The sequence below is a fragment of the Simochromis diagramma genome, unplaced genomic scaffold, assembly GCF_900408965.1.
Source record: "Simochromis diagramma unplaced genomic scaffold, fSimDia1.1 OVJJ01000387.1, whole genome shotgun sequence".
Taxonomy (NCBI): Eukaryota; Metazoa; Chordata; class Actinopteri; order Cichliformes; family Cichlidae; genus Simochromis; species Simochromis diagramma.
Window position 1 is genome coordinate 2,431,891 of NW_024387152.1, and position 14,657 is coordinate 2,446,547.

At 42.5% G+C, this 14,657-nt stretch overlaps 1 protein-coding gene across 6 annotated transcripts in view; it reads left to right on the forward strand.

Annotated features, from left to right (window-relative positions):
* The first annotated feature begins 409 nt into the window (after positions 1–409).
* The window catches only part of arhgef25a (Rho guanine nucleotide exchange factor (GEF) 25a), a 42,763-nt gene continuing 28,515 nt past the window's right edge, over positions 410–14,657 (forward strand). For 3 of the 6 annotated variants that reach the window (XM_040047684.1, XM_040047685.1, XM_040047680.1), the window contains exons 1-2: positions 410–999; positions 1,929–2,067. In XM_040047684.1, the coding sequence (XP_039903618.1) occupies positions 904–999; positions 1,929–2,067 (235 nt within the window). In that variant the 5' untranslated portion in view covers positions 410–903. The other 3 variants (XM_040047681.1, XM_040047682.1, XM_040047683.1) reach the window with 3 other exon arrangements.

The following is a 14,657-nucleotide window of genomic DNA, read 5'->3' on the forward strand; positions in this document are numbered from 1 at the left end:
TAATGTTGTAAGTCTTCCGATTTTAACAGCTTAAATAATGAGCATCTAAGCAGTTGAATAAATAAAGTAAGATAAATGTGGAAATGGCGACAGTGTCTCAAATAGTTGAGCTTCGTGGACTGTGTTTTCATACCTTATTTGGGGCTGCCCCACTGCTCAAGGGTTCGCACAGTCTATGTGTCACTGCCTTGGGCTTGAGACTTGGGCAAAAATCAAGAGAGTGTGGAGTTTTACAGGAGTTCAATGAAAGATCAGATTGAAATACTTTGAGCTTAAGAAAAGCTACAGGTGCTAACCAAGGAAACAAGGAAAGACAGAAGAGAAACAATGATGGAAGGGGTGAGGTTTGGGGGAGGTGATATTGTATAGCCAATGAAGAACAAGAAAGGAGGATTTCAGGGAGGGTGGTGTGCTCAGCCACTGCGCTCCATTTCAGCATTCAGAAAACATAGAAGAAGGCCAACTTCACACTGTCAAACCTCATGATTTAGAAGAACCACAAAGAAGAAGACTGTGGACTTTACAAAAACCTCAGAAGAAGGCTGAAGAAGAAGAAAAATCTGTCTGTTTTTCAGGTTCCTGACAAAACAGTGCAGACTATCAGAGAAGGAAGCTGCACAGACACTTGCAGCCAGCTCACCTGTGCGTCCTGGACGCGCTGAGGCTCCTGACCAAGTGCACGCTCCCACACAGACACGAGCCCTCCTCCTGCTCCTCCTTGATCTATTCTTGCGCATGAGGTTTCCTGTGTGTCATGGTAGAAAGAGGTGGGCTCAGCTCCAAACTGCAGCACAGTGCACAGTGAAGGGGCAGAAAACAAGAGCACAGGACAGACACGGGACACGAAGATTGCATCAGAATCAGAGACCAAGGTTGTAGAGTTTTTGTGTGGTGTTCAGGAGAATGAAAGCTCTGCAGAAAAATCAGGGACGCACTGACCAGATGTTAGGAGCCATGGCTGATGTGCTTACTTCCGTGGCCATGCCCAATCAACAGTGGGTGAGTTGTGACTGCTGCCCAGCTGGCTCACTTGAAATCTGTTTGGATATATACTGTCTGTTTATATGAAAGAATAATGCCTTAAATTCAAACTGAACGCACACATGGAGGTGTCTTTCAGGGTTCGTAGAGCACAACATATCCACAAATCCACATTGTACATGCCAAGTTTTTGTGGTTGTGTTTTTTGTTGCTTTTGTTGCTTTGTTGTTCATCGCTATAACCTTTTCATCAACCTAAAATGATCAAGATATAGTGGATAGGGAGAGGAGAGAGTGAGGGGTATGGAAAGGTTGCAAGTCTCCGTTCAGTGCTTTGGAGGAATCTTGGATGTTTCAGTGGAACAGGAAGCTCAGTAGTGTTGATTAAAACATCGAACCATAAACAAAGCCATGCAGGTCTAATGCCTCATTGCAGCCCTGCAAATGTATTCTCCTCCCCCCTTTCCCTTTTTTTTCTCTGCCTGTCCTCTCTTCTGTAGGACAAATTCTGATTTGACAGAAAGAAAAAGGAAAAAAGAAGTTGGAGGGTACCACAGTGACCAGTGAATTCCTTTTTGAAGTTCTGTTTCTCTTAAAAAAATGTTTATCTTGACAGATTATTTCCTTTCCGGCAGATATAGGACATAGCCATAACAGTGAATCTAATCTCCCTCCATCCCTGGACTTAAAGACAGTTTCAAACCTATTTCTGAGAAACGGTTCTCATCCAAGCTCTGTGGCAAAACTAGGGCCTCATTTCCATCACATTCTTGTTCAGTGTGTAATGGAGAAAAGGATGAAAAAGATGCAGGAAACTGTGGAAAAAAAATCAGCCACTGGGATAATGTTCTGTGGTTATGTGACCATAAGTACTCTATACAATCTTGCAGTCACTTCCTCCTTGAGTGCAGGGCTCCACTGCTGACAAATGCATCTCTCTGTGTATAGCTCTCAGAAGGAGGTGAGGTAGACCTCCCATCATGCGAGGAGGAAAAGGGGCCTGTCCAGGGTCAGTGGGAGCCAGAGGGGCTGGACTGGGAGCAGCAGGCCTCTACTACAGAAAACTCAGACCAGAGAGAAAGAACAGGTAAGACCTGAAAGTGCTGCACCGAGTGACCCTAGACCTGCAGTGCTATCCAAACACTGCAGGTCTCACCAAACCAGTCAGAGCTTAGAGGCTCACCGAAACACAAACTTCCAGCTATGAAACGTCTCAGATTTCTGTGAAGTAACGTTTAAGAAACCTTCCTTGTGCACTCCTCAGTCTTTTTTTCTTTTTATGATAAGGTTCATGTGAGCCACTAGCTGCTGCCTGTGTTTTTGCTCTCAGTTCACCCTGTTCTTGAATGTTAGCCATCAAAACAGGCCTGGGTCCCATCTGCCATATCTGATGGTGGTCATTAGGCAGTAATAAGCTCAGGAAAGGTATCAGATTGGAGTCACCTGAATGTTGGTGGTTTGCTCTTATTAAACTCCACCCTCTATATCCTCTATTAGCACTGATAACCTTAAATTGCTTTGCTGTAATGTACCATATATGAGTTCGTGAGACAGAAAAAGACTTCTTGTGTGCATGCATATACACAAGCAATACTTTCCAGATGGGGCAAGAAAACATGCTCCACTGCCTGCCCTCCCCTTCTGCCCCATCACTGTTGGTTGAACTTATTTTGATTTTTCTGTGAAAGGCTTGCGTGCGTTGCCATTTTACTTGAGTGGAATGGAACAAAAGGAGCTTTGTTGCTGGATCTGGGTTTGGGTTAGAGGGAGTGTGTGTGTATATATTGGAGGTTTGGTGGTGTGTACCATGTGGCCAGACCACTAACTGTTGTGCAGAGCAGTATATGGCTTACAGAAGGGGTGTGAGTGAGGCCAGAGGAAGCTGTCAGCGATGCTTATCTGTAACGGTCTTACTCAGACAGGGAATGCTATTGAAGTCGATGCAGCCAGAAATTCTTTTTGGTCGGGGCTCAGAATAGCGGAGCGAAAAAAAAAAAGAAGTAAAGAAATGCATTATTCAGGGCCATGTAGAATGATGATGACCGAAAAGGAGATTGTTTATTTCAGCTCCAGACAAGCTCGATTGTTTTTGCGCAGCCCATTTTCCTCTAGATGGAAAATTGGATGGAAAATCAATGAAACACAAGGAAAAAACATCTGAACCAAAACGCCAGACAGACTTCGTCTTAGCCCAGAGAAGGTTTGGCAATACACGTCGTCACTTATTTGAAACATTACGTTTACGTGAATATAATTATACTCGGCTGTAACATGTAAATCAACAAATGTAATTTTCTCACTTTGTGATTTTCGATATCACACTGAATGCTGCTTTATTTAATTTCATTAAGTTGGGGCAGCTTTGTTATTTTGAGGTCTTACCGCAGTATCGTTCTACTTACCTAATATTTATTTTTGTCTGTGTCAGTTATTTTTTGTTTGAGCTGGCAGTACAGAGCCCATGAAACCACAAAGCGTTTACCTTTTTATGGCCTTGACACAAAGCCACATTCATTACTAATAATTTCCTTAAAATGCAATTTAGCAAACTTGGTAACCTCGAAGATAAATACTAATTTTACTTAAGATAAACATTTTTGTATTATCGTTAAAAACATCAGAAATGTTCAATCTTTATTCATCAGTTGAGAAAAATGAATCAGGTAATTCATCAACGTTATCACTTGAAAGGGTGCTACATAATTCGATTTTTATCCTCAAGATTTTCCATAATTTCTGACCTTCTAAATGTAGGACAGAGGAAAGACGATAGGCCCTTGCTTTCTTCAAAGACATGGTTCGTTGGCCCATGAGGGCCATCTGTTATGTGTTAGAAACGAGATGCCTGCTAGTGGCTTCCCAGGAATCACAGGCCAGTGCCAGCATCCACAAATTCAGATTCCCCCTTTTTTTTATACAATTCTTAAACATTCCTGTTTTTCTCATTTCCGTGAATTTAGTGACTTTCTTTTTTCCCTCATTTCACCTCGTCGTGTTCGTTTTTTCACCAGTTCAAAGCTATATTTGAGTTTGAATTACATTTTTAAAATTTTGTTTTGAAACAAGGCCGTGTCCACAGCATTGTTATTTTAACCCTGACCTCTCCTTCAGAGCTAGATGTTAGGATTTTGACCTGTACATCTGTCTGTCTGATGAAAAGGGGGCTTCTATAAAGTCAGCTTTACTGTGATATCATAGCATTCTGTTAAAAATACTTTTTTTCCTTTATTTAACACCATAACTCTGAAACAGAAGGGAAGATTGTTTTTTATTTCACACTCAAAGATCAAACCATGTAAAGCAGTCGTGATGTTAATGATTTAAAGTGCAACTTGGCTGATTAACTATAATCAGATTTTTTTTCACAGACGTATAATTCACATCTTTACTCTTGCCAGATAATACAAATATTTCCTTTATTTAAAACACTGATTTCTGATGGAGAGCTGTAAGTGTGTCCATGCACGCTGGGTTTTATAGTTTTGTCCTTTTTTGAGGTAAGATCAAATCTTCACTGAACCAGTAATACAAAGTGCTAAATTTTACCTATAAATGTCCACAAGAAAAGCTCACGTGTACACAACACACCTTGTGTGTCATCATATGTGTCATCAGTGTTGAGGAAGAACAAGATTTTCAATTGAATTGTGCTATCTACTAAAAAAAGCAAAACCATGAAACACATAAGAATTCCTAATGTGTAAAACCAGAGACCAAAACAAAAGAATGGAGAGAAATTCTTTTTTAGTCATCTTAGTTTAGCACAGTGCACCTCACTGGTTCTCAAATTAAACCATTCATATTTTTCCATAAGTTATTATGAGGAGAAATGTGCGGGAAATCCATGGTTTTGTCCATATCTGGTTTTGAGAGAGGCTGGGAGAGTGTGCCATTCAAGGAGTGCTGATCCCCAAGGACCTTGGAACTGAACTGTGTGCGAATGACCTTAAATGGGCAGAGATCAACCTGAAGCTGCATCGTATTGTATAGAGCCCAGAGATCGGAGAGATTAGCATTACTTCACATAAGTCAATGACATAATTATTCCTGTTTATTTATAACAAGTCCAGAGTTTTGCCCAGAAGAGATGCATAAATACTGTAGTATAATTTCAATGTATCTCTCATTAATAGAATAAATATAAGTTTAATTGGCAAACTAAAGCCATCTCACCGACACAATTAGTTATACATCTTATGTATACAACCTTCATGTGCAATCTAGAATAGCTTTTGTTATACACTGTATCAGAAATACTACACTCTCCCAGGTTCTATGTAATGACTAAATGTTACCGTGATTTGTTTTTGCACCTAATCCTCTGGTATTTGTTTCAGTTCTTGTAGGAATGATGTTACCTGAACTGTCAGCACTGTCTTCCTGTGAAATAGTGGTGACTGACAGGTACATTATGGAGACATCTATTTCTTGAATTCACAACATCCATCAGCTCACTAAGCTTGCTGTTGCTAAACTAAATATGTTTTGGCCACTTGGGGGCAGTGGAAAAAAACGTGAACACAGCAGCGACATACAGAAAGTTTTTTTTTTTAACAGTATTTTGGTGATTTTTAAGTGACCCCGAACTGAATAAGTGCATAAGGTGGATATATTTAAAAATTTATATTTTAATATTAGGATATAGAAGTATTTCATTCAGGCTGAACTCATACTGTAGCAGGGGCACCTTTTGATATTTTTTTCCAGCAGATAATCCCTTGGGTTTGCATTTGTTTAATTAACTTTTTATCCTTTGGGGGGCGTTTTAGATCATACTTAAGCCCCAAACTCAGTCACCAGCAGTCTCAGTGGTAGCATGCTGCTTTTAGAGCAAGGTTTACACTTCAGCTCCAAGGAGATAAAGGCAGAGAGCGATGCTGTGGGTCAGGTGAAGCTGGAAAACTCCAACCTGAAAGCTGGATAGATTTCTGGAAAAATAAGAGCTGGATGGGAAAGGGAGTATATGTTTGTGTAAAGGCAGATCTTTTTCTGTATGTGTGTGAATATTGTGAGACATGGACCTCCCGTCTGTGCAGCCTAGTGCAGAACTGCTGCCTGAGAGCAGCTCTGCTCGATGAGGTACAACAATGGGAGGTACTTAGTGGTACTAGTGGTGAAGTGCACACACACACATGCATGTACAGACAGAGAGAGGCACACCCGTCTGCCTCCCCAGTGTATGCTAGCAGTGTGTAGTTTAGTCTAATTGGACAAAAACAGCATCTCTTTGCAGGGCAGATGAGTTAAGAACAGGACAGTTACTTCACAACTTCTGCTCCATGACATCAGCCAAAACAGCCCCAAACCTCCCCCTCATAGTGGCTTGTCCAAAATGCCAGTTTCCCTTAATTGGCACTCAGAAATAGCGAGAGCTTAGGAATAGGGAGGAAAAAATAGAGAGGAAGTAAAGGAGAAAAGGGGAAGGAAAAAGTGGTATAAAAGTGAAATGCAGTGAGCATATTTTGGCAGGATTTTAGCAGAGTGATGGGGCGAAGAAAGACTAATGTCAGTGGGGGGTTGGGGGACACATTGTGAATAAGCAACTGCGTATCTGCTGAACTGAGACTTGCTGTATCTATTAGCATGCATGTTTATATCACATGAATTTTCTGTATTTTGCTGTTATTTCTGTAATTTATTGCCACACATTATGAAGGTTTTTACCTCAGCAGGGCGTACAGTGTTTGCAATATATGCATCCCAAGAGTGGCACATGAAATGAGCAGGAAATGTTGTGTATGAGCTGATTTACAACACATTCATAAATCACACTTGATATTCCACTTTGAGCACACACTCTGAAATGCGGCTCACTCTCTCTTTCAGTGGAAACATAATACTCTCTTCCCTGCTTGGCTGCCTGGCTCTACATAAAAATGTCATACCCATCTATTTGCTAGTGTGCTTATCTGCAAACGAGTCCAGTCCAGCGTGAATGTAAATGTATATATTTCATTCATTCTTACACGTCTCTGAATCTGAACAAGCAGAGGAGTCTTCTGTGTGTGTTTGTGTGTCTGTATGTGGGGAGTAGGAGAAAGAAGTGAGTGAGCAGAGAGGAGAGATAAAAGGAGACAGATGAATGTGTGTTAATGCATGCCTCACCTCACATCCCCCCTCTCCTCCCTTCAAGCCGAGGGAGGAACATTTTTTCCATATTTCTGTTAACGTTCAAAGCTTTGTGCATTGTCTGCTGGTCCAGTTTTGGTACTCATTTATTACACTCCATTATTGCACGAAGGACACTGCCAGTGTTAAATGTCAGGGCTGATGCACAGAAATAGATGTTAGTTAAAGACCAAAACGAAACATAGCACTCAGTATGCCAAGTACATGTCAGATCTGGTCATTGAGTGTCTAATAATAGTCCAAAGATTTGTTATAATACTGTAAATGAAAACATTTTTTCCTATTTGTCGTGCTTTGAAGCGGCACCACTAAAAGAACGCCTGCAATCAACCTTACGCAACAAGTACAAAAGCACCCCCTCCCCCCCGCTGTGGGACTTGTAGGATCATAATCTGGCAGCTTCTAGCTTAAGAGCATATTAAAAGATTCTCTCATATTCATTAATTTTGAATGTGTCTCCAGAGCGGTGGATTTCTTCTTTGCTCTATAGCTGTTTTTTTGTTAATTGGTAGTGCAGGCAGTATTTGTTCAGTTTGTAACACAGTTTGCTGTCGTCTTTCTTTGCCGTCTTTGTTTTATCTTGTTTCTGTTGCTGTCAAATCAACTGTTTCTCAGCCCATTTTGAGTTGTGCTCCTTCGCTCACACGGTGTTTGGCAGCCATATCAGCATCAGACAAATGGAGACGTTCAGCAGTGCCTTTCAAGAATCCTCTAGCGAATTGGCCTTTCAATCACAGTTGCTTAAAACATCCATTATAAGCAAAGAAACCGAGAGAGCGATGCAGGCTGTGATGGGGAGAGAGAAAGGAAAGCTGTGACCTGTGTGTATCTTTACAGATATGTGGTGAACCACTGTGCTGCCTGAGCCTGGGAATTGATAATGCATAAGTCTGTCTGCAGTCCAGAATTGTATTTTCTATCTGCTTTAGATCCCTCTTCATGTACAGAGTGCTGAAATGCTGCATAGTCAATGCACTGGTTTGAAGTACTCTGTTTGTATGGCTAATGGGTGAGGCAGCCAGGCTTCTCTGTTTACCCTGACAGAAACATCCTGACAGGAGTGTGCCACCACCCTGCCACTGGACAGAAAGATGATGGAGACACAGTTCTGCCAGCTGTTGAAGTGCCTGACGGTGCACCTCAGTGATGCGTGCGCTTGTGTGTGCCTGCATGGTGGTTCAGTGCCAGCTGATACTCAGCCTTCTCTTGTTTCCATTGATGCCCCGTAGAGGAACCTGAGTGGGTGCTGTGATGCTGCCTGTCTTTGTTGCAGTAATCAGGTGGTGATTTCCACACAGTTGGACTGTAGCCTGTGAAAGGATGCGCCCAGGAAAATTGAGATGGGCTCGCACGCTGAGTCATAAGCTTAGCAGCTTCAGGCCTGAGAAAGGCTGTTTGTTGATCAAATAGTAATTGTGCCTCAAAATATGTGGCATGTCTTGAAACAAGTTTTATTTTCTTTCCCGCGCTAGTTATATCTCGAGTTGGATGCATTTGCTTTACTTACTGACATTTCAACAGCCTCTGCTTTCACATGCATGGAGAATGAGCCATAATCCAGATGTTAATTGACTTTAATGTGCTTTGATGTAAAGTACACATCTAAATATTGCATGCTTTGTGTACAGCGCTTTGTTAAGAATTGCCCTGTGTAGCTTTCAGGTTGATCAGATTGACTTAGAAAGAAAGGGAAACAATTCTACAGCGTTCCTCTTTTGAACATGCACACTCACAGCTAATGCTACACACAAATGCCCAAATGTGCTCCATGCTCGATCCGATTTAGTCGCAGACACATTTACCCAAAGACACATTTGCTCGCAAAAAGATGTTGGTCAAAGATTGCAGCTGCTGCTGAAGATTTTTGGGTAAAAGAAACTAAAAATTCTAAAAATGTCACTCATCAGGTTTTGTAAATGCATGTATTAATTTGATCGGTGTACTTTGAAGAGCATATTTTATTATCCTAGTTGATCGCTTTGGTGATTATGTCTAAATATACTCATTTGCCACTTTATTAGGTCTAAGTTGTAGGTCTCGTACTAGGTTGGACTCACTTTTTTCTTCAAAATTGCCTTAATTCTTCATATCACAGATTCAAAAGGTGCTGAAAACATGTTAGCATTCTTCTGATTTGTCAGTTGCACATTCATAATGTAAAACACTGTATCCATCCAGAAACCAGTTTGAGATGATCTGAGCTTTGTGACGTGACACGCTATCCTGCTAGATGCAGCCATGGTCATGGTCATGGTCATCAGCAATATTCATGTAGGCTGTGGCTTCTAAATAATGCTCAGTTGGTACTAAGGGGAACAAAGTATGACAAAACCCCATCCCCCACAGCATAACACCACTCGCAGTAGCCTGAACCGTTGATACAAAGCAGTATCCAGAGCAATGCTTTCATGTTGTGCATGCCAGATTTTGTCTCCTGCCATCTGAATGTTGCAGGAAAATTTGAGACTCATCAGACCAGATACCAGTTTTCCAATCTCCTGTTGTGCAATTTTGGCAAGCCAGTGTGAATTGTAGCCTCAGCTTTGTGCTCTTGGCTGTCAGGGCTGGCCCTCTGTGTGGTCCTCTGCTGCTCTTCTGTATTTACTGTTGCCTTTCTATTAGCTTGAAGCAGTCTGGCCGTTCTCCTCTGACCTCTGGCTTCAAAACAGCATTATGACCCAGAGAGCTGCTGCTCACTGCGCATTTTTTCTTTTTTGGGCTTTAAACACCCGAGATGGTTATAAACAAACATCCCAGCAGATCAGCAGTTTCAGAAATACTCAGACCAGCCTGTCTAAGTATTTCTGATGCTAAGTTTGAACCTCAGGATGTTATCTTGATCACGTCTACATGCCTAAATACACTGAGCTGCTGCCATTTGATTGGCTGATTAGATATTTGAGGTTGAACAGGTATACCTCACAAAGTGGGTGTGTATCACAAGATGAAGTTACACTATATGGTGATAACATGGTGTAACTATATTACAGTGCAAAGCCCAATTCCCTTACGGGGGGCAACTTTGTCACTGATACAAAACTGCTTTATTCCACGAGCTTCTTTGGTTAGACTGTCCCACTGTGTACTTCAGAACAGGAAATTATCAGCCCAAATGATTGATGGTACACACACACACGCACGCACACACACCAAGAATGCCAACATTGTGAAATATGAGACCGCCTGTTCCCTCCATGGAAACACACTTTGCGAGCTCTGTGATCATAAATGAGCGCAGAAGTCAATACTGGAGCTGTCCCAGCCAGAAAAGCCCACTCTAAGCCACAAGCCCACGAAGAAACATTCCTAAACTGTCAGAAAGAGTCTGATACTGGCTGGACAATGCATGACACCTTCAGCATAACATGGCCATTCTGCTGTAAATAGCACCGTGTATCACTGCAGACCTGGGTGTTACTATTTCAACAGCCAGCTCCGAGCAGACACAAGAGAGCGTGTCATTTCATCTGATCTCGGAGTTGGCTATGTGAGAGCCCCTTTAAGCATTACTTATGCTAAAATGAGACTCAACCATGTAGAAAAGAGGATAACAGACAAGATGGGGGGCAGCAGACGAGAGAGGAAACAGAAGGGAGCAGAGGAAAAAAACAGCTGAGAGGAGGGAAGAGAGAAAACTATGGGAGTGGGAAAGCTATCCTGGAATAGCCAGCAACTAGAGCTACAGACTCCACCCTTCTCACCCCTCCCCTTACTCTCTCTCGTTCCCTTTCCCTTGCAATCGCTCTCTCTCTCCCCCCCTCTCTCTGAAGCAGTCTCCCAGTGTGTCATTTGACCAGGCAGTTCACAGAGGCGAGAGCTCAGCACCAAAAAGAAAGCAGTGGGAAAAAAGAGACAGAGACAGAAGGAGCACGTTCAGCGTAACGATAAGCTTGCTGGAATGTTTCTCTCACTGTTTATCATCAGATGCAAAGCCCTGTGAGTGCGGATTTCTTCTTGGCTTATTGCTTTTGGGGACTCTTACACTTGGTTTCTTGGATATGGGTTTTAACTCTGCGTGCAGTCAGCTGAAGAGGAGGATCAACTGACACCTTTTTGGGGGATTTACACTTTTTGAGGAGTAAACCTCTACTTGTGTGAGGGTGACGAAGAGAGACCAAGAAAAGAGAAGGAAAGGAGAGCCAGAGATAGATAGAGAGATAGAAAGAGAGCTAGAGAGAGAGAAAGAGTGCCCGGGCCATGCCCACCTCAGCTCATGGTTCAACAGCATGAAAGGGGGCCACCATCACCATCGCCACCACAGAGGCTGTGGCTGCCAACACTTGTTCCGTAAAGTCCTGGCCAAGTGTGGCTGCTGCTATGCACGAGTCAGAGGTCAGTGTCACACACAAATGCACATACACACAGAACGCCTAAAAAAATTTGATCTTTAATATCTGATTATCTGATTTTCCTGGCTTTGAGGTTGGAATTGTGCTTTAAAAACTGCTTTTGTGATCCTGTTTGTTGTGTATGTGCACGTTTGCGTGTGTGTGAGTGTGTGTGTGTGTGCAGTTTCTCTTGATCATTCCCCTGCTCCTAATCTCCTTCTCCAATACATTATCTGAGATGTCCACCCATGTCTCTCTTATCTCGTCTCTCTTTTCTGCGAGCATATGTGAACAGTTTAAATGTAAGCCTTGGCCCCCTGCCCTGATCCCTGCACCTCCAGCTAAAGCAACAGATGTACACGCACACACACACACACACGCATGCATGCACGCACACACACACACACACAAACTTCAGAGCAAGTGAAAAAAGTTCTACAGAGCACAGCTCAGTGAGGAACCGGAAGGAGGACATGGATCATGCATTCTTCCAGTAAGGATAGAGAAGAGGGAAAGAGCCTGCATGTGATTTGGAAGGTGACTGTCCTCATCATGACGAGTTCATGTCACTCAGTTATGTGCGGCACGTGGATGAATGAATCACACGGGGGGTCGGGGGTCGGGGTGGCTGTGCTACGCTGAAACTGACCCAAAACAGTGGGGAGCAGAAGAAAACGACAACAATCCCCAGCAGCACCCCTGTCATTGTCTTCCCCTCCGTTTGCAGTAATGACGTGCAACATAAATAGCAGCGGTCCACCAGAGTAGTGTTGAGTTAAAGCAGCAGGTGGCATGATATGTAATAACAACAAAGTCAGATGAGCAGGCACAGTCGTCCATAGGCAGCCGTGGTTGTTTGTAGTTTATACAAATATATGGGGGCGACCATGGCTCAGGGGGTTGGGAAGCGTATCTGTAACCGGAAGGTCGCCGGTTCGATCCCCGGGCTCTCTGTCCTGGTCGTTGTGTCCTTGGGCAAGACACTTTACCCTACCGCCTACTGGTGTTGGCCAGAGGGGCCGATGGCGCGATATGGCAGCCTCGCTTCTGTCAGTCTGCCCCAGGGCAGCTGTGGCTACGACTGTAGCTGCCTCCACCAGTGTGTGAATGCGAGAGTGAATGAATAGTGGCATTGTAAAGCGCTTTGGGTGCCTTGAAAAGCGCTATATAAAATCCAATCCATTATTATTATTATTATTATTATTATTATACAAAACTCAGGACTCGGTGTAACCTTGAGCTTAGAGCAGGAAAAAAAATCGTCTTAATGTTCCTACCTCTTTTGGTCTTTCTTCTCTGTTCGTTTTGCCATCTTGTACACATGCATGACCTCTGCCACTGTGGCTCCAAGGCAAAGTTAAAACAACAGCGGTGTCTAATAGCAGTGTACGATTTTATGCTGTGGTGGCACGCTGTGCGTTTGTTCTCTTTTACAAGCGTACATCAAAGTTGTAAACAGTGGACATACCCTTTGAAGTTCAGTACTTAGCAGGGGGGGCTTTCATAAAGTAGATTTTCATATTGCTGGCAAGCATTGTTGAATGCATACCTTAGATTCCTTCAGTTTAATCTCTTATGTAATAGATATTCTCCTTTTCCATCGCCTGCAGCTCCCTTCTGCATCTCTACCATGTTATCATAGCAAATACACACACGCTTAGATCAAAATATATAAACATGTGGGGGACTGGAGGAATGAAACATTTCAGGCTATTAAAAGAACTCTCAATAAACCTATAACAAGAACATTATCCCAACAGTCAGGATTTCCTTAAATATTTTATTTTATATATATTTTAGTGTATTGGCAGGGATGGCGGCGCGGGGGGGGGGGGGGTGGGGGGGGTACTTTGGTCCAGTATGAAAAGATGAGATTTTAAATTTTTATTTTGCAAGCTGAACAAGAGAAATATGAGCACTCTATCCTGTCTGTAAAAGCCATGTGTGCTCTATAAAACCTCCTCATAGAAGAAAGCACATTTTTCATGTTGCGGCTGGCTTTTGTGCTCACATACTGTACTGCTCTCTCCATTAATCTGCACAGCAGTTTCTCTGATTAAAACATGGGGGTCCAGGGTCAGTTGTAGACTTTTATATTATTGAAAAACTGTTTCTCTCTCTGTCTATTAAAAACCCTGATATTATTCAATTCTTTCCTTTCTTTATAATTGTATCTCATACTTTTGTGAGATATCACTTATCTGACTTTCCCATTGTTTTTACTGTGGCGTCTACAGGACAAATACTGAATAATGCAGACTTTTTTCCGTTCTTCTCCCAAGACATTGTTCTTTCAGGTGAGGCACGTAACTGTATCAATTACCATCTATTTGTCTAAAGCATACATTTTTTCAAAAAAGGCCCAAAGTGGTGCCTGCACTGTCTTAGCTGAGATAATCAGAGCGGCAGCTTACTATTAGCTCCCACATCCCTAACTCTGATATCAATAGCAACAAAAGAATTTCCTCTTTGTTGTCATTTTTTAAAATCATGACAGCCCGTCTTTGCTCTATTGTCTTGGACACAACTGTTTACGATGCATTTCCATCATTCATTGATTCCAAATAAAAAAAAAAAGCCTGATGACTGACTTAAGAGGAAACTATCATGTGCGGTGTGATTCATTCCCCTACTTAGGCGTAATGGCACTTACTTGCAGGCCGGGTGATCACATGCACTATGCTATTATGTCACACCATATGTGTTCCTAGTGGATGCCTATCGCTTAGACCAGCATACTCACACTTGACTTTTCAATGGGTAAGCTAAAATAAGTTCAGCTGCTCACAGACTAAATGAGTCGCACGAGACAGTCTTTAATTCTGAATCTGACCCGTTTGCTTATATGCAGAAAGAGACTGCAGCTGAATCAATGTGGCATCATGCTGGCTACCCTGCTGGACTTTTTTCACATCTTAATCAATATCCAGTGACACGAGTGCAGGGGCAGCGGAGTCCTTATTAAGTTAAGAATGTGTGAATGGGTGTTATTTGCACTGTGTGTGGATTTGTGTTTATCGCAATACCGACGAGCACTAGAAGGTAGGAAGAGTTGGAGGAAATGTCTGACAGAAGAGCTGGGATTATTGATCTGGGCACTACTCATCGAGATGGAGAGGGCAGGAAGATGGACAGGTGGGGAGATGGGTTTAATGAAAGAGAAAGGCATGTATCATTTTAGCTCTGATACCAGCGGTAGTCTGCACAGCGCATTAGCAGA